Genomic DNA, 25,165 nt, shown 5'->3' on the forward strand with positions numbered 1-25,165 from the left:
GAAAAGTGCTTGAATTTGACTTTGGAAAAGGTGTAAGAACCCTGGATATGCTAAACAAGAAAAGACATAAAATAGTGCATTAAATAAAAAATTGCAGGAATAGGAAAATACGTGCATAAAAAATAAACAGATTGTAATAAACTATAATAAGCATAAAGTATTTTAATGAAACTAAGAGATATGTTTTTTATTCTCAGTTTTACAAGCATTTTGCAGATTTATTTCTCTATTGCCATTTGCAGCTATTAATTCCTCCTATTATCTCTTTTTATCTCGTCCCGTTAAAATGCGCACACAAGCCACACAACACACACACAAGCTGCCATCAGCTCAGCCTTTTTACCGACTGGAAGGATCTTTACATCCTGATATTGAAACCCTGCCAGTTTACAGCATAAACAAGATGTGTTCATGAATAAACACTCTGTGCAGAAGCTGATTTCTTTTAAAGACTAAATCCTTTGGTGCCAGCAGTATTACCATCCTCTGACTTGTCAAATGTGGAAAAAGAGATGTCTTCTTTTTATGATCATCGGGATGCATCATCAAAACTCTGATGCCCTGTTGGAACTTTTGGCAGTGGAAAACTACTAAATGTGCTTTTTTGATGTTGGTATAACATTTGTGATATTGGGCTATATAAATAAACATTGATTGATTGGTATGCAGGGTTCAATCAATCAATGTTTATTTATATAGCCCAATATCACAAATGTTACATTTGTCTCAGTGGACTTCACAGTTTGTACAGAATATCAGTATGACAATTTGACAATACGACACCCTCTGTCCTTAGACCCTCACATCGTACAAGGAAAAACTTCCGGAGAAAACCCACAGTTTAAAGGGAAAAATGGGAGAAACCTCAGGGAGAACAACAGAGGAGGGATCCCTCTCCCAGGACGGACAGACGTGCAATAGATGCCGTGTGTAAATTGAAAAGATAATACATTTGCAACATAGGTAGTCCAAATGTTTGGAAATGCATGTGTGTATAATAGGAAGATGAATCCACGAGGATATCCATCCAGGACCTATGATCCAGGACCACAGCCACGACTCAAGATCCAGGGCTCGCGATCCAGGACCGCAGGATCATCCATGACTCCGGATCCCGGCGTATATAGACACCAAAAAGAAACAAATTTGGGGAAGCTGGGTTAATCGGAACATGAGAGTACACAGGTATAGACAGAGAGAAGTAAGATGTCCCCCGACAAACTAAGCCTATATCAGCAAAACTAGGGGCTGAATCTAATCAGCCCTAACTATAAGCTTTATGAAAAAGGAAGGTCTTAAGCGCACTCTTAAAAACGGATAGGGTGTCTGCCGCCCGAACACAAACTGGAAGCTGATTCCACAAATGTGGAGCTTGATAAGAAAAGGCTCTGGCTCCCATTGTACTTTTAGAGACTCAACCCTGCATTCTTGGAACGCAGGGTTGAGTCTCTAAAAGTACAATGGAACGCATTCTTGGAACGCAATGCCCTAGTAGGACAGTAGGGTATAATGAGTTCTTTAAGGTAAGATGGCGCCTGCCCATTAAGGGCTTTGTAGGCGAGAAGAAGAATTTTAAATTCTATCCTGTGTTCTATAGGGAGCCAGTGTAAGGCAGCCAGAACAGGAGTAATGTGGTCCCTTTTCCTAACTCTGGTTAGTACACGAGCTGCAGCATTTTGAATTAGCTGAAGCAACTTGACTGACTTCTTGGTACACCCTGAAAATAAGGAGTTACAATAATCCAGCCTTGAAGTAACAAATGCATGGACTAGTTTTTCTGCATCGTTTTGAGGCAAGATATGCCTGATTTTTGCAATGTTACGTAGATGGAAGTAGGCGGTCCTTGAAATTGATTTTATGTGGGCGTTAAAGGATAGATCCTGATCAAATATAACACCAAGATTCCTTACAGTCTCTCTGGAGGCCAAACTAATGCCATCCATAGTTAGTATATCTTTAGATAATTTGTTTCGTAGATTCTTCGGGCCAAGTACAATAACTTCAGTTTTGGTCGTATTTAACATTAAAAAAAGTAAGGTCATCCACGTTTTTAAGTACTTGAGGCAGTCTTGAATTTTATTTAGATGATTAATTTCATCAGGGTTGATTGATAAATATAGTTGAGTATCATCCGCATAACAATGAAAGTTTACAGAATGATTCCTTATAATATTGCCTAACAGAAACATATATAATGTGAACAAAATAGGTCCGAGCACTGAGCCCTGTGGCACTCCATGGCTAACTTTGGTTTGCGTGGAAGATTCATCGTTGACACGTACAAACTAAGAGCGTTCAGATAGATAGGACCTAAACCAGCCTAAAGAAGTTCCCTTTATGCCAACTAAGTGCTCTAGTCTTTGCAATAGGATATCATGGTCGATAGTATCAAATGCAGCACTGAGATCGAGCAAAACAAGAATAGAGACACGTCCCTTGTCTGAGGCTATTAGAATGTCATTTGTGACTTTAACCAGAGCTGTCTCTGTGCTATGATGTGTTCTAAAGCCAGACTGAAAATCTTCAAATAAATCATTGTTTTTTAAGTAATCACACAGCTGTTTTGCGACTGCTTTCTCAAGAATGTTTGAGAGGAACGGAAGATTAGAAATAGGTCTATAGTTGGCTAAAACCTCTGGATCGAGGTTGTGCTTTTTAAGAAGCGGTTTTATCACTGCTACTTTGAATGATTGTGGAACATAGCCTGATAATAAAGACATATTCATAATATTTAATAAAGAAGTGCTAATTAATGGAAAAACTTCCTTCAACAGCTTAGTTGGAATTGGGTCTAACATGCACGTTGATGGTTTAGAAGAGAGAATCATTGAATTTAATTGTTCAAGGTTTATGGCTGAAAAGCATTCTAGTTTACTATCTAGTGTAATATTAGAACTTACGTTTCCGGGAGCTGTTGATAACACTATACTGGTCAAAGGCAAGAGGTCATTAATTTTTGTTCGAAGAGTAACAATTTTATCGTTAAAAAAGCACATAAAATCATTACTACTGAGTGCTATGGGAATAGAAGGCTCGGTCGAGCTATGGCTCTCTGTCAGCCTGGCTACAGTGCTGAAAAGAAATCTTGCATTATTCTTATTCTCATCTATTAATGAAGAGTAGTAGGCTGCTCTCGCTTTACGCAGTGCTTTCTTATATTCATTGAGAGTAATATGCCAAATTAAACGAGATTCTTCAAGTTTAGTGGAACGCCATATCCTTTCAAGTTGTCTCGGCTTTTGCTTTATTTTGCGGGTTTCGGCATTATGCCATGGAGCTAATCTATGTTGTTTTATTTTCTTCTTTTTCAAAGGAGCAACAGAGTCTAATTTTATTCGCAGCGCATCTGTAGCACTATCAACAACATGATCAATTTGGGGTGGTGTACATTTTGTATAAGTTTCCTCCCTTACATGCAGACATGCTATCGAGTTAAGTATTGGTGGAATCTCTTCCTTAAATTTGGCTATAGCACTAACGGATTGGTTTCTGCTGCAGGAACTTTTGACTAATGCTTTGTAGTCTAATAACAGTACTTCAAAAGTTGTTGGTGCACGGTACACTGTAACAAATAAGATTGGCTGCAAAGTTTTCCAGGTCGGATGCGTAAGACTAAAAACGAGGCTTTCAAAGGAGGTATAATTTAATTTTGGTTTAGTATTGATAAGTAAACTTGAGTCAAAGATTGCTGCAACTCCACCTCCTCGGGCCGTGCCTCGGGCAATATGAGTATTGATATGGCTGGGTGGAGTGGCCTCATTTATGCTGACATATTCTTCATGTCTCAACCAAGTTTCAGTGAGACAGCATATATCAATATTATAATCAATATTATAATCTGATATTAATCATAGGGTTGTAGTGAGGATGCTGAGGTCATGAGTCCAAGTTCATTTAGTTTATATAAATATCTTGATTATATTTCCCAACATTAGAGACTATACAGCCATTTCAAGGCCTTCTCCATATTCCCTGGATAAATATTGGTGCATTTATTTTTGCATAAAAGTAGTCAAACTGAAATAAAATTAGTATACTTGTGTTTTCATGATAATGCCAAAAGTGTAGGTTTTAATTAATTTTATTAACTCCAAACAGGTTGCCCAAAAACTATTGAATTAGTAGTTACTGCACTGCCTTCAGGTAGTCAAAAATACTGCAAATACTTAATACTTAATTAAAGGGGCCCTATTGTGCTTTTTGGGGGAGGGTTTCCTTTCCTGCAGTGTGTTATATAGGTTGTAGTGGATGTAAATGGTTTGCTAAGGCTAAAATCCAAAAGTAGAATGTGGGAATTCTCCATTTTGAAAACATTTAATTTACACATAGAAAAAGTGAGTGGAGCTTTTGTGGAGGTCTTTCTTCTGAGGTGGCCATAGCTCACATGGAATAGTAAAAGTTTCTACAGAGATGACTGGTGTTAAGTTTAAAGAGGACGTGGCTGTCAGAAAGTCTCCTTATCAAACCTCTGTCTTTCTGTACCTCTCATCGTCTCTCCCTCCTCTGCTGCCTTGGATTCAGTGTAACTCTTGTCTTCCTTTCAATAAAGGTCAGGGGTTGATTCTAATGAGGCTCAGCAGGGAATAGTATAAGACCGGTTTGAGGAATGCTTCGTATCCCCTCATGTTGGTGAGGGTGAAGCAGAGTGTGACCTTTTTGGCAGCTTCACAGCCACAGGGGATCAAACTCCACAGCACATGTTGGTTCATTTCCTTTTCATTAATGTCAGCATTTAGCTAAAAAAAATCATTTCTGAATGCCTGCAGTGATTGAGCTGATATTTTGGGGGTATTTATTCAGAGGAACTACTTTTGTCCCCATAACTGTTCCCAGTGTTATCTGATTATCCAGAGTCAATGATTTTGGAAGGGATGTGGATATTGTGGGTGATATTTTTTAGAGACAGAGCCAAACTATCTGCATGGTTAGACATGTTTTCTGTTAGGATAAACCAGCCTTTTTAATGTTCCCTCATGATTTCAAGACAGGCCGATATAAGGTATTAAACCTGGTAAATGGAGCGGTTTTCTAAAAACACATGTTTCCATATATTTAGGCTTGGATGTTATTCAGAAAGGTGGATTTATTTTTATTTATATAGTTATTCTGGACCTCCATCATATGACATTGTAAGTGAACAAGAAAAAGTATAAGCCAAAGTTAAAGAACAGCAACTAAAATAATGACTAAAGAACAGAAGGGAGAGAAAATATTCAAATTCTTCACAATTAGGCAAACCTTATCTGCTGATATATATTTGTTTGATATGATGGGAAGCTAACAACTGCTATGAAGTGGATCTTGAGATGTGAATGAAATCTGAAAATCCCGTGGACAGGATTTCTGACAGTAAAAGCATGGTTTAAAATATTCATTGTTCTCCTGTAATCACCATCTCTCTAAAAAGCACAGTAGGCCTATATGGTTTCTGTGGAAACAGCTGTGTCATTCCTCCTTTCTCTTCTCATGATTTTTTTCCCCCTCCCGCTGAGTCCCAGCAGAGCGCTCAGTGTGATTAAAACAGTAACAATTGGAATCAATTTTTCATTCAGCGCCACTTGTCTGCGGTTGGGTTTCAATTTGCTACTTTGCAGATCATCGTGTTGTGTGAAGCCAATGATTGCAGATCAGTGCTTGCATCTCACCTCGCACTGTAAATAAGGGACGGGTATATTACACGCTGTAAGCACTTCCTGACTTTAATGGATGATGCTGAAATTCTGTGGTGACAGTAATGCTGAGGCAGTACGTTTCTGCTTCATTCTAGCCATTATGGGGGATTGTGTGTGTGCTGTATGCGTGTGAATGTGGGTGTGAGTGTATGTCCATTAAATGTGCATTTGTTTATGCTTTCTTCCTGCGTCTTTTTTTTTCTAGAACCCGGGCAACCAAGGACCATTTTCCCTGTGGACTCCTCAGGTAAAAACCTCCTCCCTGCAGGGACACTGTTATAAAATAATACACTGAAAAGTATTTTAATGAACAGGACTTTATTCTCTGTGATGCTTCAGGAGTGGAGTTCCAGGACATGGAGGTGCACCTGCGCAGACAGAAGTCCGGTTTTGGTTTCAGGGTGCTGGGCGGGGACGAGGCGGGGCAGCCTGTGAGTCCGGAGGCGTGTGAGAAGGCTCGTATGGCGATGGGCGTGGAACCCTGTCATTTTCTCCTTTCTAACCCACCACACACACACCTAACCCCTGACCTTTGACCCCTGAGAGAGTGCTGGCTCTGGCTGCTTTGGTGTCTTTTTTCTGTCTGTTAAAGTAACAAAAACCACATTTAAATCATGTAATTTACAGATCAGTATAACAACACACTTTAACTCCCACTGCATGTGATATTCACAGACTTTTCTTTTGTGGTCCACTTCCTGTTTGTAACACTCTACATGTAATAACAGATCTTGATAGGGGCGATCATCGAGAAGAGTCCAGCAGATTTAGATGGACGCCTGCGGCCCGGAGACGAGCTGTTGTTTGTGGACGGGATCCCGGTGGTGGGGAAGCCGCACAGATACGTCATTGACTTGATGCACGGGGCGGCGAGGAACGGCCAGGTGAATCTGGTGATCAGGAGGAGGGGGCAGGCAGCAGGTGAGCACTCAGGAATGCTGCTTTTCACTCATCAAATTGCAACTGTTTTCCCTTTCAAATTAGACACTGTATTTCATTTAAGAAATATTGAACAATAATTGTGATAGATGACTATGTTAGTAGCTTCTCAAGCTGAACTCCAGACATTGTTTGGTTTTCATATTTTCACACACAATATAATTCACATGTGAGTGTGGTAGAAACCTTGGCTATTCCGAGTGCTTAACAAAGAACATTAAAAGCAAAAAGACAGGAATAAAATAAATGAGCAAATGCTACAAAGGTTTAATTAAAAAAGTTTAAAAGACATACAAAATGTAGAATATAAACATACAAAATCATCAGTACCTATACATTTTAATGTGAAAAGCCTTCACTGGGTCAAACTTCTAAAATGTGACGGTGTGCTGCTTTTGTCCATTTTTAGTATTTTTTAGGTTATACCCAAAAGTGATGTATAGCTTACAACTGATGCAACACCATGAAGTAGTTTTGAAATATGTAAATACTGAGCTAATACCCCTAAAGGATAAGATGTGTGGTGTTCAATACTTTCCTTATTGTCAACCAAAGTCAGTTATTCTATTTCCTTGAATTGCTCATTCTCTTTGTGTCTCTCTTCGCTCTCCTCGCCGCCACCATTCTTGTCCTATCATAGTTCAGGAAACAGCCTTTAATCTGTCAGAAAAGTGAAGCACTAATCTTTCTGAGTAATTACCCTGCAGCCTTTCCAAGAAACACATTAGCACACTCTGGCTCTTACACACCGGTGCTCAGTGGTCCTCCTTCAAGCCTCTTTGCATTTCAGCCTGGAGAGCGGTGGCACTTCCTCCAGTGAACTCCGGCCTCCCTGCTCTCATTATTACTGCCTTCCCACACACACACACACACACACACACACACACACACACACACACACACACACACACACACACACACACACACACACACACACACACACACACACACACACACACACACACATGCACACACACACACACTCTCATGCACACACTCTTCTCACCAATCGACTTCCTCACACTCTTTTTCCACCCTTTCTGTCAATTTCTTTTTGGTGTCCTGGCCTCTTTCACAGTCTGACTCTCATCCTAATTGTCTGACTCCCACTAGCGATTTGCAAGGTGTCAGACTCAAAGTGTATAGTGGCCCACTTTACCACAGTTCATTCTCTTTTTTACTATTTTTCCACTTAAAAAGTAGCCATGTGTTGGTTTAAGAAGGTGCTACATGTGGGTGTATACCTTTTTTTATAAAGGGACAATTCTCACTTCATAAGTTACAATCTGAATTCCTAACGGTGTAGCTACAGAAAGCCACAGCACTGCTCCTCTGTGATTCTTCGGAACAACACAGGTTTGATCGCTCAGTATGTCAGGATGCAAACACACAAAAAAGCTGGAGGTGCGAGACGCTGCGGCTGGATTGACACGCCGCTGCATTTTAATGATGTGTTTTACCACATTGTGACAGTTGCTTTATGCTCTTCTATTTTGTATTTCTGTCTTGTTTTTGCTTCTTGATTCTTCACAAGGATGAGAAACAGCTTGTCTAATTTTACAAGAGGAGGAGGAAAAAATGTTTTTAGAGATACAGAATTCTCCTTATATTTACCCAAGCCATTCTCTATCTCATGGGTAATTTCACAGCACAGTGTTAGGAAACCGAAATGGTGTTAAATTATGGGTTTAGTGATTGACAGGCTGCATTTGGTCCTTTTAAAATGCTGCTATCGTGACAACTTACTTAGCATTGTAAGATAAACATAATTGCTAATGACAATCTTATAAAATTAAATTGTTAAAGATTACACCAGATGTGTCATTTAATCAACTATTCAAGACCCAAGAGGAGAAGTTATCCAAAATGAATGATAATAATAATCATTTTTCTTCTGTCCTTTCCATTAAATGTCTCTCTGATGTATTATATGTCCCCTTTGAAGAAGCCCCCTATGTATGACAAACTATTGAACTGTATATAAAGTTGTTAAAACCAGCTAGTACTTTTACTTTTTATACTTTAAATACCTTTTGTTAATAAGGCTACTTTACTTTTACTAGGGTAGGATTTTGATGTTTAACATTAACCTGTAACTATATATTTGGTTGTTGTTTAACCTTTCTTGTAATTGGTTTCACAGATGACAAAACATTTAAAGAACGATATCCTGTTCACACTGAAAACAATAAAGAGCACAATATTATTTCTTCCCACTTGCCTCTCAGGGCTTCCATAGAATTTGGATATTTAAAAGATAAATAATTAAAATGTTCCATTCAACAAGATATAGTACAACACTAACACAGGGACCCCTGGATAAGGCCTATGACAATAAACACTACTCTATGTGTATGGTATGTACCCACTCAGCTCTCTCCCTCCCCCTGCAGGTGAGTCTTGTCCAGAAAATGGCCGCAGCCCGGGCTCCGTCTCCACGCAGCACAGCTCCCCACGCAGCACCGACTTCACCTACGCCAACAGCATCAACCAGACCCCCAACGCCACCTCAGACAGTACGTCGACCCCCAACACGCAACCCAGTGACGTCATCATCAACCGAAAGGAGAGCGAAGGCTTCGGCTTCGTCATCATCAGCTCGCTAAACAGGCCCGAGGTGTCCAGCAACAACCGTGAGTCCCCTGATTGTTCTACAAGTGTTTCGTGGATTCAAGTAGATGCTCATCCTCTCCTAAGTGCTAAACCTGGTGTCAAAGTTCTCAGACGTGTATCATGTCAACTGAATGTGGTGGATATGAAATATGAGTTAAGTATAGTGTAGAGGTCATGACTCGTTTAAAAGTGAAGCACCTCTCTTTCTGTCTCTTCAATTATACATGCCCTCCCACGGTACGTCACTCACACACATCTCTGCTGTGAGAATCAGTGCATCGCCCACACACATGAAGGAAAGAAAAAAAGAGCTGGATGCCTTACGTAAGCCTGGGGTGAATAGCAAAATGATAGAGACAGAAACATATTCAGTCAGTCAGAGTGAGCACAGGCAGGCGTAATCCTGCAATCTTCCGCCAAGCACGTCTTCACCTGCAGCGTGTTTGTGTTTGAATCCTCCGACAGCTGTGCCTCATAAAATTGGCCGCATCATCGAGGGCAGCCCTGCCGACCGCTGCGGGAAGCTGAAGGTGGGAGACAGGATCCTGGCAGTGAACAGCCAGTCCATCGTCAACATGCCGCACGCTGACATCGTTAAGCTGATCAAGGACGCGGGCCTCAGCGTCAGCCTAAGGATCATCCCGCAGGAAGGTGAGAGGACACGTGGACGTGATAGATGAGGACTTTTAAAACTGCAATGCTTTGGCTAGACAATGACTCATGACAGGGATTGATTTTTGCTCCTTTAAATCAAAGCTGTAATATGAGTTGGTTTTTTTTTAGATTAAATTTCACTTTCATGAAGGGTGTTCTCTTCACTGAATCGACATGTGAGCATGCAAACGCTTGAACAGACCTACCGTCTCTTACTAAATGTGCGCCATTTCAGTTTCTTAGTGGTCCTTTTCATCAACTCAATAGGGAGCACTTAGAAGAGGTAAAAATCCCTGAGTGGCAATTCAATTTTCACTCTTTTGTTATTTACATTACATCACACACATGAAAATACACAAAAGCACACTCAGGACCGAGACACATGCCTTAATGGAGAGTTGTCAGAGCAAAGGGGCTGCCAATGGTTTAGCAGTTGGGGGTTCATACAGACTGCAGCCCCTGCCAATACAGTAGCACTTACAATTGTTTTTCTCATTTTAAGCTAATGTACTTCCAGGATTCTTGCTTTTTTGAAAGAAAAAAAAAAAGATAAATAAAATGTAATGTCAATCTTAAAGCCTACAAAGTGTCATTCCATGTCTCCCATGCTTCCTTCTTTCTGAATCCCAGAGATCAGCAACCCCCCCTCAGCCCCCAGCTCAGAGAAGCAGAGCCCCATGGCGGTGCAGCACAGCCCGAAGACCCCGCCGGCCCCCGCCGCCTCGCAGCCCAACGCCGCGGCCCCGGACCCCAACCCTCCTGTCAGCCAGCCCAACCCCGCGCCCCACCAGAGCCCCGTCACCCAGCTGCCCGCCCCCCCCACCTCCGACCTACACCCACGAGAGCAGGTTAGACACCGTTGATGAGGATTACAGAGCTAGACAGGTCCCTCTCTAGGTGGTGGCAAACAGTTCTAATAACAGCTGTTTCATCCTCACGTTGTGTTACTGTGTCAAATTCACAGCTGTCTAGATTTTCTGAGGCAGTGAAGCATTTTTGTAGACAAGCCCTGTATCTGTCTCTGGGGCAAACACTGTTCCTCTGAGAATACAGGTAGGAGAGAATCACATGTCCTCATTCTCTCTACCTTTCATTCATTTCCTTTTTGTTGTTATAGTTTCTCCTACTTTTCCTAACTCACTCTGTCGTCTCCTCTTTTTTCATCACTCTCTCTTTCTCCTCACTTTGTTGTATAACATCACTTAACTCTTATGGAGCGCTAAATTATTTACTTAAATAGCATCTTTATAGAAATCTGTTGAATCTTTTACCAAGCGCTAAAGGGGTTCAAAATCTACAATGTCATTGCATTTCCTCTCTTCTTTGCACAGTGCCTAAATATGTTTGCACTCACCAGCCTCTGAGAGAACTTGTTTTTTTATTATAATTTGATGTGATGAGAAAAGTCCCAGTCTTGTTTGATGGTTGTCAGTGCAAACCAAAACAAGCCATCTCTATCAGCACATGGTGACCCAGTTAGTTAGTCAGAATATAAATGAATATAAAGAATCCTGCTGGAGATTCTTCCTTCATTCTGATTGGTTCGCTAGTTACAGGTCCGAAGTGAAGGCGAGGCAAGATGTTAAACCGGACATCAGACAGCCGCCGTTCACGGATTACCGACAGCCTCCGGTGGATTACCGGCACCCCCCTGTGGCAGACTACAGGCAGCCCCCCACACTGGAGTACAGACACCCCCCACTGCTCGATTACAGACAACTAGCTACTGACACACGGACGTTCGCCATGCCAGACTACCGGATGCCTCCAGTTCAGGTAAGGATGTTTCCCAACACAGAAGACTGATACTGGCTCTTATAAACAATAGACAGTAGTTATTTGAGGGCATACATCAATATGTGTACATTCATAATGGATGTAATAACCGCTTGCTGCTTTTAGTAGAAAACCCACAGAGAATGATCACCCAGCTCTACAATTCCCTTCATGTGTGCAGAGCGCTTCAGCGTCTTTTAGCTCATTGTTTTGGTTGTATTGTAGAATTTACGAAAATGTTATTGCTCTCTGCTAGAACAACTGTGATGACAATGTTTAAAATGACCACAAACATATTTGTTATATTTCTGCATTTTATGTCTTGTTACTTATGTATTTCCTTATGTAATCCTTAAACTTCTCCAATTCTGTTTACCTCTTTATAGCTTAATACTGTTTTTGTACACATTGTGTTCATGTATTTATACTTAAAGCTAGAACTGTCCGCCTCAATGTAGTTCATAAAAAATACTAATTTTTCCAGGCAGCAGGAAATAAGGGATAAAAATGTTGATTACATAACTATATGTATGTAAAATGGTGTTGTTTGTGTATCTGAAACTGAGTAAACAAAATGCTGACATATACTTCTGGGTACTTTCAAGAAAGTGTTTTAAATGTTAGCAGCTCCCTTGTTTACCTTTTATACCAAATATAATAAGGTAGGTGTATATGTATGTAACAATTCTACGTTTCTGTTTTGTTTACCTTGCATTCGCTTCATTCCTACTCACTTATTGTTCTTGCTGATTCGTGAATCTTTTTCTGCTGTAATGGCCCGTTTTCTCCTGCGATAACATGGACTGTAATCATATCTGATCTGTGCTGCTCTCAGCTGGCGCAGGACTTCGACTTCTTCACAGTGGAGCTGGATAAAAGCGTGAAAGGCTTCGGTTTCAGCATCCGCGGAGGCCGGGAGTACAAGATGGACCTGTTCGTCCTGCGGCTGGCAGAGGACGGGCCGGCCATCCGGAACGGGAGGATGAGGGTACGTCTGATGATGTCATTTCCTCTAAGAAAGCCACTGTTAAAAGGTTACGCTGCTTTTTCTATCTTCCCAGATTACACGGCGGAAGCTCACTGTAATTGTCCGATGTTATCAAAGCTGCAATAGCAACTTTTTCAGAGCCGATTAGGAAATAATCTGTCAAAATAACTCTGAGACGGTTCGTCCTTTTTGATGAGTTATTTTTAGAAGTTGGTCTCCTCCAGTGGCGGCCGGCCCATAGGGGCGCCGCCCCCCCTCTTCCCACATGTTTGATTGTCATTAAAAATTAAAAATAAATAAAAATATATATTTAAAAAAAAGAAATTTGTATTTATTTGTAATGAACAAGGTAAATATTATATAGTTGGTATCAGTAACATGTATAATCTACAATGACATCTTGTTTAAAATTGTTTTACGATGTCTAAAGTTACTGATAAGTCACATGTTTCCTGCCTGGCCACAGCGTGTATCATTACCCTCTCTCGTCCGGGCGGTAAGAAAGGAGCCCTCACTCAGCCCCAGCAGCAGCCAACACATTGCTGACTGTTGCTATCTGTAAACTATGCCACCGAAACATAATTTCAGCCAATCAGCATCGTCAGATCTGATGGCCACAGGGCAGCAATTTCAGCGCCCGATGCAGTCTGTGAGTTGTTTGGACTCGTATCCAAGGTGCTACAGTCAGTAGTTGATGAGGATGGCTGCGTCTGCAGGTGGAGACTCTGGGTGCTAGTGGATCGCCGGAGCTGTAGATTAACATTTACATGCTTATTGTAGTTGTAAGTGCAATGCCTTTAGCACCATGGAGCATATGTGTGGGCTGGACTTGTATTTTACAGGAAAGGAGTGAGCAGAGGGTCGAGTTGTCGATTCTTGTTCAGTTTTTGTGACTCCTCACCCTCTCAGACTTTGAGTTGTGTGCGCTGCTAAAGAGACGCGCTACCATGGAAACCAAACAATGGTGTAGCTGTATTCAAGTCAGAGTGGAAACAGTCGTGAGTAAATCTGATTTTGTCAGAAATCGGGAGAAATGCGGAAGAAATATGATCCCGGGAGGAAACCGGGAGAGAGCAATGAAATTTGGAGTCTCCCGCGAAAATCGGGAGGGTTAGCAAGTATGACACACACACACACACACACACACACACACACACAACACACACACATAATGTTCGTATTTAGTCTGCCTTAATTAAAATTAAATCATTTGAGTGTTCCCAAAGCACCAGTGTTCTGCAGTTTGTGTGGGCCTACCGTACTGTAGAAACTATGTCCAGGACAAGGTTGTTCCGAAGTATTGGAAGATTCATAGCTAACACTGAAGATTATGGATTATCTCATATTTTTAAGCCTCAATTTTTCCTTCCCCCCCCCCTCCCTCTAACATCACCAGAAGTCATAATTGAAGGGGTCATTTCTCAAAAATGTCTTGCGGGGAGCAACACCCAGGACCCCCAAGTATGGTTTGGTCACCATTTCCATAGCCCCACCTCAAATATTTTTCCACCAGCCGCCACTGGTCTCCTCCCAATGCCTAAAACATATTTCTGCTTTGCTTTTAGTATCAGATACTTTTCTGAAAGATTAAGATAGATAAAGCATTTAACTGGGCCAACTGACTTGGCTGTTTGCATAGCATCACAATTCTCCCTCTAGCTATACAGTTGTTGCTTCTCTATTATTTGGTCAGAGAGAGCAGACACTTATTTTCAATTTTAAAAAGACTTGTAAATTGAAACAAAGCCCTTGAAACTGCTGTGTAACTCCACCTTACTTGCTCTACGTTCTTTGCTGCCAGTAACATAAATTGCAACTTACCTAGCTTTCTTCTGTTTTTAAAAATAGAATGAATCCTCCATCCAGCACGTCTTTCTTGATCTTGTTCTTTCTCTCTTTTCTCTCTTGGTTGGATGTCCTCTGATCTTTATGGCTGCTGCTGATAGCATTGGTCTGCTTTACATTCTTAATATGTAATGAACCTGCCAAGGATAATGTGCGCAAAGTGCCCTGGGGGAGATATTACTTTCCCTCCTCAGTGGTGTAGTCGATGAAGTCCATAAGGAGTAGAAGCAGGTGGAGGAGGGAATCCCTCTCAAGCTACACTTACAATCAGAATACAAGCTGCTATAAAGTCTGATCAGTGGTGGAAGAAGTGTTTGTCCATTTACATGACTTTAAGAGGCCCAGCAGTGTGTTTATATAGGTTTTTGTGCATGTTCGGCAAAGGCTAAAATCCCACAGTTTCTCTCCCTATAATATAATGTAAAGAGAGGAGAGGAATCAATCTGCATTTGAATGTGAGAAAATGGTTGAAGGGCATTTGACACGCCTGTCCCTTCGGATCGGAGAGGTGCTTTGACATATTTGAAGGTGCAGAAAGCTCACTCGCACCGTGACTCTTCAGTCTCTCTGACATTTTGATTTTAATCCAAGTCCATTCCTCCTCAACAGGCACTTTGTCACATCTTTAAGAAGGAAAAAAAACACATTTTGACCCACGATAATCAGGAAGGAGCAGAGACTAATTCTGACTAGTTAATTCCAAATTCAAGTGGCAGTGCAGAGGCTTTGAAGAGAATTGTATGAAGTGATTGGTTATTATGAACCATCATTCAGCACATTTAATTACCTCTCTAATCTTAAATGACAGAGAATCGTGCGTGGGCCGAAGTAGATTCAACACTTCCTTCATTTTCCTCCTCTGTGCTCAGCATTCACGTGGCGTCCATTCAGCTTCCCTCTTTATTAAAGATGAAAATGGAGATCGCTCTCTGCCGCTGTTAGGAGGTGGGGAGTAATGATGGAAGTGTCTTGCCTTCCCCCTCTCTTCAGGCCGCTGTAATGATAGCTAATGACTCCCCCTCTCCCGACTGCAGTCCGCTCCTGACTTTCATTACCCCTGCCATTACCGGAGGACTTCTCCATTTGTTAGCGTAATTGTCTGCCGTGTTTTGTCCTGTTCCCCCTGAATCCTCCCCATTAGCCAACCTCGGAGCTTGTTGAAGGGCTGAGTGATGAAGCAGGGGGGGGGAGTGACGTTTGACCCGCGACTCGGTCAAAAAATTGTTCCGGTAAATGGGCAGGTTATTGGTATACATCGCTGTGTCCCGAAAAGTTAAAAAGAGCCATTATGCCATCCAAGTTCCACATTAAAATAAGTTATAACTGATACCAGTTCATGGCTGGTAATGCTAAATAACTAATAATTAATTATAGATCCTTAAATCCTTAAATATTAAATTAGCTTTGATTTCATATGCAGTGTGCAAATACACTTATTAATCTGCTTGGTTTATGGAACTATATGACACTTATTTAGTTTTTCTTTTAATTATTTCCACAATTGATATCTCGTAAGGATTCTTAAATGCTGTTAACTTGATTCATATCTATATCTTTATTCAGATTGTAAATTGCAACGATTTAGATTTTCCTCTTCACTATGTTCCCGATGTGAAATGGTGCAGCGCCCTTTCAATTTGGTTTATCCCCATGCTTCACAGTGAGTGCTCCCAGAGCTTTAACGATGCAGCTTCAGCTCTGATCCACTGCTCGCTGTACTCGGCTGCTCTGAAGCCATAGAGTGTTTATCAATGACTAATCAAAGTTTCCTAATGTTTCGGCAGCTTAAAGACTACTTTCCTCCTTCAAGAACAACTTTTCCATTGATATTATATAAAACCGCTGCATTACCACGATGCAAAATATCCTCCTGTGTTAATCAAGGGAAATCAAATGCAAAATTAATTAAATTAATTGCATTGGATGCGAAGTAAACCAAATATTTGGGGAGAAAAGTTCTACAAGCTCTGCAACAGAACGTCGCTCATTTGTTAATAATTATTAATAAAACGCCTCCATATATTCTCAAGCACTTGTTTATCCTTTAATATGGAGCTTATCCTCTGAATATATTTTTGTGTAAAGCAAGGTGAGATCTATAGATTCTGGTTTATTTGTATCAGCACAAAACGTCTAAACCATATATTTCCATATGGAGTGTTTTTTATTTTAACATTGGACAAGGAAAATGTGTATTTCGAACATGTCAGCTTGCACTTCTGTCTAACATTAACATATTTGACTCTCTGTCTCATACTCCATCCAGGTTGGGGACCAAATCATTGAGATCAACGGAGAGACCACGAGGGACATGAGCCACGCCCGGGCCATCGAGCTGATCAAGTCCGGGGGGCGGCGCGTCCGCCTCCTCCTGAAGAGGGGCACGGGGCAGGTCCCAGAGTATGGTAAGTATCTACACCTTAACCTTTCTTTATCTGCAGGATCATTATTTCCTTTCTTTTAACTCATAGATTGTACTTTCATTACTGTCTTAATATCACTTTAACTCTTAATAACACTGTTCCAGCATGCATCTACTGAATATCATGTGAAATCTTCTGTCTTTATTGACTCTGTACTCTCTGCAGTTCACTATGCTGTAAACAAATAACTGTCTGGACTAACACTAGTTTATCTTCTGTCCATTTCAGTGACCTATCACTAATTGATTGGTCTAGGTTGTTACTTCCCCTTCTATAGGAATGGTATCTTCCAGTCTCTCCATGTGCATGAAAAGTGACACGCATGGCTCCCCCTATTTCTTCCTAATGGGCCACTCTAAAGACACGGTTTGTGATAATACGAATGTTTTTCTCTTCACGTAACCCTGGCTTTCTGTGCTGTGGTTTTTGTGTGTTGTGTTGTTGTAACCACCTGTTGAAGATGCACGCTGCACTTTCATAATCATTCTGCCATTTCAAAAGCTCACTTGCACAGCAGTATGTTGGCAGGAAAAAAAACTGAGGCTGATTTAACCAAAACTTGGCAACTAACCTTAAGAAAGACTGATAAATAGCACTATAGGTAAGATGAGATGAGGTAAAGTAAGACAAGCTAAGATAAGGTAAGACAAGATAAGTTAAGGTAAGACAAGATAAGGTAAGACAAGTTAAGTTAAGATGAGGTAAGGCAGGGTAAGACAAGGTAAGTTAAGGTAAGACAAGATAAGGTAAGTTAAGATGAGGTAAGGTAATGTAAGATTAGGTCAGTTAAGGTAAGGCAAGACAGGGTAAGATTTTTGTAAGACAAGATAAGTTAAGGTAAGACAAGATAAGGTAAGGTAAGACAGGGTAACATAAGATAAGGTAATGTAAATGAAAGATAAAACCTTTATTGACCCTGTAGGGAAATTCAGGGGCGAAAATATGGATTTCCGATTCTAGGTTCAACTGTACCTTTTTAAGGAAAAATTGCCCAAAAAGCTTCACTCAGCAGGAGGTTGTAATATTTTTCGATCATAACCCTCCTCCTGACCGAAAGATAAATCATCAGCTACCTAAAGGCACAAAAATATAGCAGTACAAGCCTTAGCCCTGAGTCAGCCAGAAAGGAGATACACATAAACTGTCCGATTATTTACCGAGTGAACTCTGGCGCAACTCAGCCTGGGAGGGGACATTTATATTTGTGACACTGCGGGTAATAAAACTCTAATGCTTCCCTCACTTCTGTGGACAAAACTCACTTTCCCGCAGAATACCACTAGAGAGAAAGAGGTTTCAGAGGAAGCACCGCAGCACTTAAGCCCCCAGCGAGACACATTCATCAGCGTTTGGCCTTGTCGTCACCCCCCAGCCCTTAAACACAGGAAACAGAGGGTGATGATGTTTCCCCGAGTTGGCCTTTTTCTGCTAGCAAGGGACTTAATCTCTCTGTATGGAGAGCCTTTGTAATACTTGCCTTCAGGTACTTGTACTGCTCTGAGATCTGCACACAGGGAGTCTAACTGTGATCAGCCAGAAGACACCGTCCTCCATCATTGCACATCGTTTGTTCCCCTGCTGTCTAAGAGCAGAAGCAGATTTCTAACCATGTTCTGCGTGGGCTTGATTCAGCATGTTCATCACTTGTAGGTTACAGGCACCTTATTTGCACACAGGAAGGTTATGCAAATCATCTATGCTGATTCATCCGACAATTTAAAACATTAGCATACCGATGTTCAAGGGAGCAAGTTATTTTCAGATTATTTTTCAGGAACAGCTGATTGCAAAAATAGAAGTGTGATGATGGCATAAACACTTATGGTTTGTGCATGTGCATGATAATTAGTGTGTGCCTGTCTGTGTGTGTTTTGGTGCCTCTATCTAGCATTAGATCTGCAGCTCAGGGGCACATATTCATCAAATGTGGAAAAATTAAGAATGCTCTGAAAAAAAACACTTAGTACTTTGTGCTATTTATATCAAAGTGACACTACAACAAACTAAAGAACAACCTTTCAGATATACCTTCAGGAGTCACTAAATATTGGATTCACATTCATCAGGTGGACACAAACACGACTGCAAATGAATGCTGCTCTGAGTCAGCTGGATGTGAAATGATCACAACTTTTCTACTTTAGAGTTAACTTATAAAGATATGTATGCGTTGAGTTTAATAGCTTCTTTCCTCTGAAACCAAATTATATCTTATTGCAGTCTTAGGAAGTCACATTTCTGATAAGAACAGGCCGAACCATTTTAATGCTCCTTCCATATAAAACAATTAGTAAATATTGTTTTCTGTTACGGTGACTCAGCAGAAGCAGTATTGCCGCTTATACTGAGCTCAACACAAGCATTAACACAGCAGGTGATAATCACAGCTGCCTGAATCCATCACACAAACACACACTCACACACACACACACACATACACACACAGGGTCCTTTATCAACGTCCTTGAAACAGCAGCAAACTATAGGTAGAAGAATTAGAACCAGCCCTCAATAATAATACTAAGCAACGTATATATTTAGTACCTCAAACAGTTACAAATTGCTTTTAAATGAAAACCGAACAAATGTTATGGCCAAATAGAATGCAAATGAACTAAGAACCAGCAACTACACACATAAAGGATACCCAGGCCCTCTCTCCCCCTCTCACCCCTGGATGTAATGTGCTCCGGCGCTGCATGGTAGTGGGCTTATAATAGGGCCACGTGGCGTTGCTGTAGCTAGGCGAGCTCTGCCCCCTGCCTGGCCCGCAGAAAGTGACTGATGGCCTAGGGAGCGAGAGCCATCGGAGCAGAAACAGAAGCTAACAGTCCGTGAGAGTGGAGAGTAGCGGAGGAGTGATCTGCAGATTCACTGCAGCTGTGGATACACACTTTTTCCAGGCTTAAGAGAGAGAGAGAAAGAGAGAGACACTCGGCCCCCGAAGGTTCCATTCTCGCTAAAGCACCATCGTTGGGCACATCATCCATTTCATTAAACCTGTTTTCGATTTTCCGCCAAGGTTTCAGATTGACCTGGGCTCTAAAGAGAGCGGCGGAGGCAGATTGATAAAAGCAGTGCTGACCCCGTGACACGTCCAGGAGTCTGTTGTAGTGCCGCTCTGATATTTACTCCCAGCTTGTAGAATAGAAGCGATTGCTGTGCTGATTGTTTTTGATTTATTGTTTGGTTGTGCAGTGGCATGCATGCAAGCTTCAAAGCAGAAGTGTGCGTGTGTGATTTTCACTTTATTGCCCGCAGATAATGCCGCCCCATGGGATGCTCGCCCTTCAGCCTCCCCAAGCCTGTCGGAAGTAGCCCCTCCCATCGACAGCCTCTCCATGCCATCGCCTTCATCTCATCTGGCCCCCGACCCCCCTCACCTGTCGCCTCTGGACGTCCCGCGAGACCCGGTCGGCAAGACGGAGCGACCGAAGAGCCCCCAGAAGGCCGAGCTGCCCAACCAGGATCTGACCAGCCAGGGGAGGAGAGGGAGCAGCAGAGCCAAGAAGGAGGGTGGCAGGTCCACCCACAAGGGGCCCAGGGGCCCGCAGACTACTGAGGGGGAGGGGAGCGGGGAGCCCAAACCCTCCAGGAGCACCAGAGGGAGATCCAAGGAGAGAAACCTCCAGAGAGAGTCCACCGAGTCTCCACAGCTCCCACACACTAACGGGACCAGCAGGGGGGATGTGGAGCGGTACGGGGGGTTGCAGCAGGGGGAGTCTGAGAGGAGCCTGGGAGAGAGCCGGCCCAGTCTGCCCCAAAAGAGCAGCAGCGCGGCGGGGAGGAAGGCCACGGTCTCCCCCGGGCCCTGGAAGATCCCCGGCTCAGACAAGCTGCCCAGCACGCTGCGCACAGGCACCTCCACCCTGAGCAGGTAACCCCCCGGCCCCCCGCAGGATACACCCACCTGACCCCTCCTCACTTCCTGCCCCCCGTCAGCCCCCCTCCACTCCATCCCAATCTCCAGAGACAAAACCACGGGGGGTGCAGGGTGATCTGGACCACGTGTTTTTAGAGTTTTATTTATGATATTGTACTCTAAATTATTTTGAGAAATATTTTACACCAACCACCTTAAGAACTGGAAAACCATCCACTTTATATAAAAAATAATAATATGGAAGAGCAAGTAGAATGTGGGAAGAATCACAAACTTTAAAGAACTCCCTGAGAAGAACATGCAAATAAAAACAACTGGCAGGAGGAAACTGTCAGCTGTGATGGGATTTTTTTATAAATATATATCTTCAAAACGGAATCTGTTTTATGGAATGTTACAGAGAAGGTTTGCCTGTTTTTGACGAGAGCGAATGGAACAAAGAGTGACAGCGGAGATGAGATCTACTCATCGACAGAACTTTGCCTTAAAGGAGAGACTGTGGGCCTGGACCTATCAGAAGATTATAGACAAAGATATATTATAATGAATATGTGGGATCATTTTGTAAATAAGATCATCTTTAAGTGAATTGAGCTGGATGGAAGTGGATTCTAGTCCGCGCTAAACCACGAGCTACATGGACGGATGTGATGCAGGTCGGGCTCTCGGCTGCAGTTCTCCGTTTTCTTTGCGCTTGAATCATCCCGAGTTCAGTGGGGATGTCTTGTCAATCCATTTTTCTCATTTCTGTGCTAAACGAAAAAAGCAATCCGTGACGGCGGTGTCCAGCCGGACGCTGAGAGGAAGGAGCTCGCAGGACAGCGACCGAGGGGCAGAGTGCCTTAGACTGAGACAGAGTGGCTTTTAGGTCAAAGGTCAAACTCCAAACCACTTAAGAGGGTTCAAAACAGGCTGCTATACAACACCAACTCTACAGATATGAATAATTAACTGTATTTTTTCAGATACGAGTGTGATACAGTGAAATATATAACTTATTTCACAAGCTTATGTATGAAAACCAAGTCCATAATCAGAACTGTTGACTTTATTTGTGGTTCATTTTGCATCATGACAGTTTTCATTACTGATTTTTTTTGGACACCGTGTTCAAACGTCAGTACAGAGCAGGGCTTTGCACCCAAACCAAACTAAAGTACTAAGATCTGACGTGGTCTGAAGCTCGCTCACCTAACAATCTGAGTGAATGAGAGTGCTCCATTCTGAATATGAAGCCTTTCTATCGTTTCCTGATCGAATGATGAGAGGATGCACCTGTCGCAGCGACTTTCAGTGAATGACTAAGATTAGTTTTTGGTGATCCTTTCTACACTGTGTCAAATGAACATCTACATGCCAAAGCTCCCTGTAGATCAGAAACATGTTCAGCTCACACACCTGCTCCAGAACTGGACTTATTTGAAGGTCTTATTTCCTTGTTTACATTTTTATACTACCTAAAAATTGACAATTTGCTAAGCCCTGTCCCCCTGTTGCTATGCCTGTCAAGTGTTCCATTCTGGCACGACACATTTAATAACAGTAGCCGATTACCAACGTTTTTCTACCCAGTTTTAATAAACTTGGTCCATGACTTTGCACAGAAGTAAACAAAAGCAGCTTCTCATTTCTCGCAACACGCTGTCACTTGCCTGTATTATCAGCTGTAGCTACCTTTTGAAGCTAATATGAGGCTCTATGAGTTGGTGGGAAACTGTCTCTGGCTGGCTCTTTTTTGCTGCTGACTTATTTTAAACAAGAATCTTGCAAAAAACGTGACTTCAAAGCTTCATACTTGAGCTAATAGTGGATAATGCTATATGTCACAAGGGGAACATCATTTGTGGATAATTTGTGTCGGTTATTGCCGGGTAGAGCCTATTAGTGCTAGTATTTAAGATGTAAAAAATCGACATGTGGTCACATAGTCAAATCCAATGAAAAACAGGACAGCTGCTAACGTTGGTAAAGAATAATAGAATACAAACATTAACTCTTTAAATGCTGAGTATTGCTCTACAGCCTCATGCTCATTGCTTCACATTTTGTAGAAATCCAAAGCTTGATGCTAAGCTGTGATTGAACACTTTATGTTCGGGGGAAGGGGATTTTACGCAAATTGTCAATTTTGAGATCAACAAATCAGCCACAGCGAGGGAAACATTTCCTCTGAATTATCCAACCCTCACAGAGTCATAATACCAGAGCAGAGCTCTCCTCCCTGTGCTGGGGGAAGTGCAAACAGTGTTTAAAGAATAAAAGAACAAACGGAGACAAGTCATTATGTTTGCCATTGTGATCGGTAATTACATAAAGAATAAGCCGAGTGACTTTAAAGCACAATCTCTCACAGAGGCTTTGAGAAAGATTAGGAGAAAATCAGCAGCCAGACCTGCAGTCACATGTAGAGGCTGTGCAGAGGACGAAATCACACAAGACCAACTCACTTTAACATTCAAAATATGCCTCCACACTGAATCATTATGCCATATTTGACCAGACTTCTTCTTTATTTTCAGTTGAAATGTAAAAAGAATGCATATTTTTGCTCAACCTTTGCACAACTCACTGCTTTGAACATCTGAGCTGTCTCCATTCAGCCAAATTGTAAGTAGTTTGCTATGGAAAGCAAAAACAAACAAAAAAAAAACATCCAGAAGTGTAAAAGTGTGTGTGTGTGGAAACAACACACCACACCCCGCGGCTCGGTATCACTGTGTAGTGTTATAGCAGTGTATAGACCCTGAACAAATATCTCTATAAATATGACTCCGTGTACTATTGATGGTCACAAAGACTGTAAGTGGAGCAACTATTTTTATGAAATGCAACACTATGGATATATTAACTTTTGCAAAAATCTTGTTTACCTGTATGATACTCTGAAAAGCTGTCAAAATAAAATAAAATCTTGACACAACATGAAAGAGTTATTTGGGACAAGCTGCTGTGTGATTAATTATGGGTGTTTTTTTATTAAAGCGTACACTTAAAGATCACATTGATATTCTTCACCTGCCCTGTTTAATACTTATAACCAGTATACACCACACTATAATGGAGTTGTGAACTAGTTGTTTCCTCAGGCTGAGATGTACTAAAGAGCAACTGAGCCTCATGTTTAAAATAGATGGAGTGCCTTTAAGGTTTAATATATCTCATGCCTTTTTTCTGTGGATATAGTTTGCCCTGTTGTCAACAACTTTATTAACCCATTTCTGATGAAATATTTATTTTTATTTTTGAAATGTTCTCATAGACAATCCCTTAACTGAGCACACATTTGAAGACATTTCCAAAACTGGTCGACCGAGAAGGATGAAGAGTGCATTTTTTTTCATCATACTATATTTGTTCACTTTGGGCACAGATAGAACTAATGTTCCCATGTGCCCAAAGACTAAAAGATGTCAAGACTTTAGAGCAAAGAGAACAAGCATTTCTCCTTACTACATGTTTTACCATTTTGATATTAGACTACGGTATTCTGATTAAACTATGATGCTTCTTGTATGAGTTCACAACTTCATTATAATCTGTTAAAAACTTTTATCAAATGTATATTTACTTCTTAGAAATGTTACATACGGAAGTGTCCTTTTAAAAATCTTAGTTGTTTGTATTTGTAGTGCCACTGTTGGCCACATGGGGACATATCATAAGCCAAGTAGTGAAGAACAGAGAATAATGCTTTTATTAGGAATTGGCCCTAATAACTTGATTTGCTCAAGTGAAAAAAAAATTGTTATATGTACAAATATTTGTATTGCTGATACATTACTATCAAAGGTATAATAGAAAATCCAATGCTTTCTGGGTCAATTCTCCGTATCTCCACTCGAGGTCAGTATAGACCAGTCTTTTGTTTTCATGGTGTTTGTTTTCATAATTCTTGAACTTACATAAAGTTGTTATTAGGGTTGAAGGTATTTTATAATGCGATGTTGTGAGTTTAAAAACTGGAAAGACATGTATATGATCTTGAATCTCTTTTGCAGCTCCTGGAAATTGAAAGACACTTCCTGCATTTGACATTGAGGTTTTCACACGTAGCCTACATCCTGTTGCGATACATTTGAAAACGTGAAATTCAGATTGCATTTTCTGTCATGATGAATAGGATTCTGCATTTAGGCAAACCGTAGACTTGATTTGAAGTATTCTAAGTATGGCTGGCTCTGCTTCTGCTTTGCCTTATATCTTATTTTGAACACATATATCAAACTGCTTTTCCTTTCCTTAGTCAAACAGACTAAAGAAGCACAGGGTGAGAGGAGCACGGGAGGAGCAGAAGAAGCAGCTCTCCTGCAGGGGCCGGGCCGGGGGCGGCCTCTGTTTTCCGTGTGTGTGGGGGGTCGGTCGGTCGGTCGAT

At 41.5% G+C, this 25,165-nt stretch overlaps 1 protein-coding gene across 1 annotated transcript in view; it reads left to right on the forward strand.

Moving 5' to 3' along the window:
• LOC117559140 (membrane-associated guanylate kinase, WW and PDZ domain-containing protein 2-like) overlaps positions 1–23,713 on the forward strand; it is a 95,523-nt gene extending 71,810 nt beyond the window's left edge. The window contains 11 exon segments of the mRNA XM_034235811.1: positions 5,878–5,919; positions 6,012–6,127; positions 6,401–6,593; positions 9,005–9,244; positions 9,690–9,875; positions 10,509–10,693; positions 10,695–10,726; positions 11,429–11,654; positions 12,490–12,642; positions 16,754–16,892; positions 20,172–23,713. Of these exon segments, the coding sequence (XP_034091702.1) occupies positions 5,878–5,919; positions 6,012–6,127; positions 6,401–6,593; positions 9,005–9,244; positions 9,690–9,875; positions 10,509–10,693; positions 10,695–10,726; positions 11,429–11,654; positions 12,490–12,642; positions 16,754–16,892; positions 20,172–20,791 (2,132 nt within the window). The 3' untranslated portion in view covers positions 20,792–23,713.
• Positions 23,714–25,165: the final 1,452 nt, after the last annotated feature.

The sequence above is a fragment of the Gymnodraco acuticeps genome, unplaced genomic scaffold, assembly GCF_902827175.1.
Source record: "Gymnodraco acuticeps unplaced genomic scaffold, fGymAcu1.1, whole genome shotgun sequence".
Classification (NCBI taxonomy): domain Eukaryota; kingdom Metazoa; phylum Chordata; class Actinopteri; order Perciformes; family Bathydraconidae; genus Gymnodraco; species Gymnodraco acuticeps.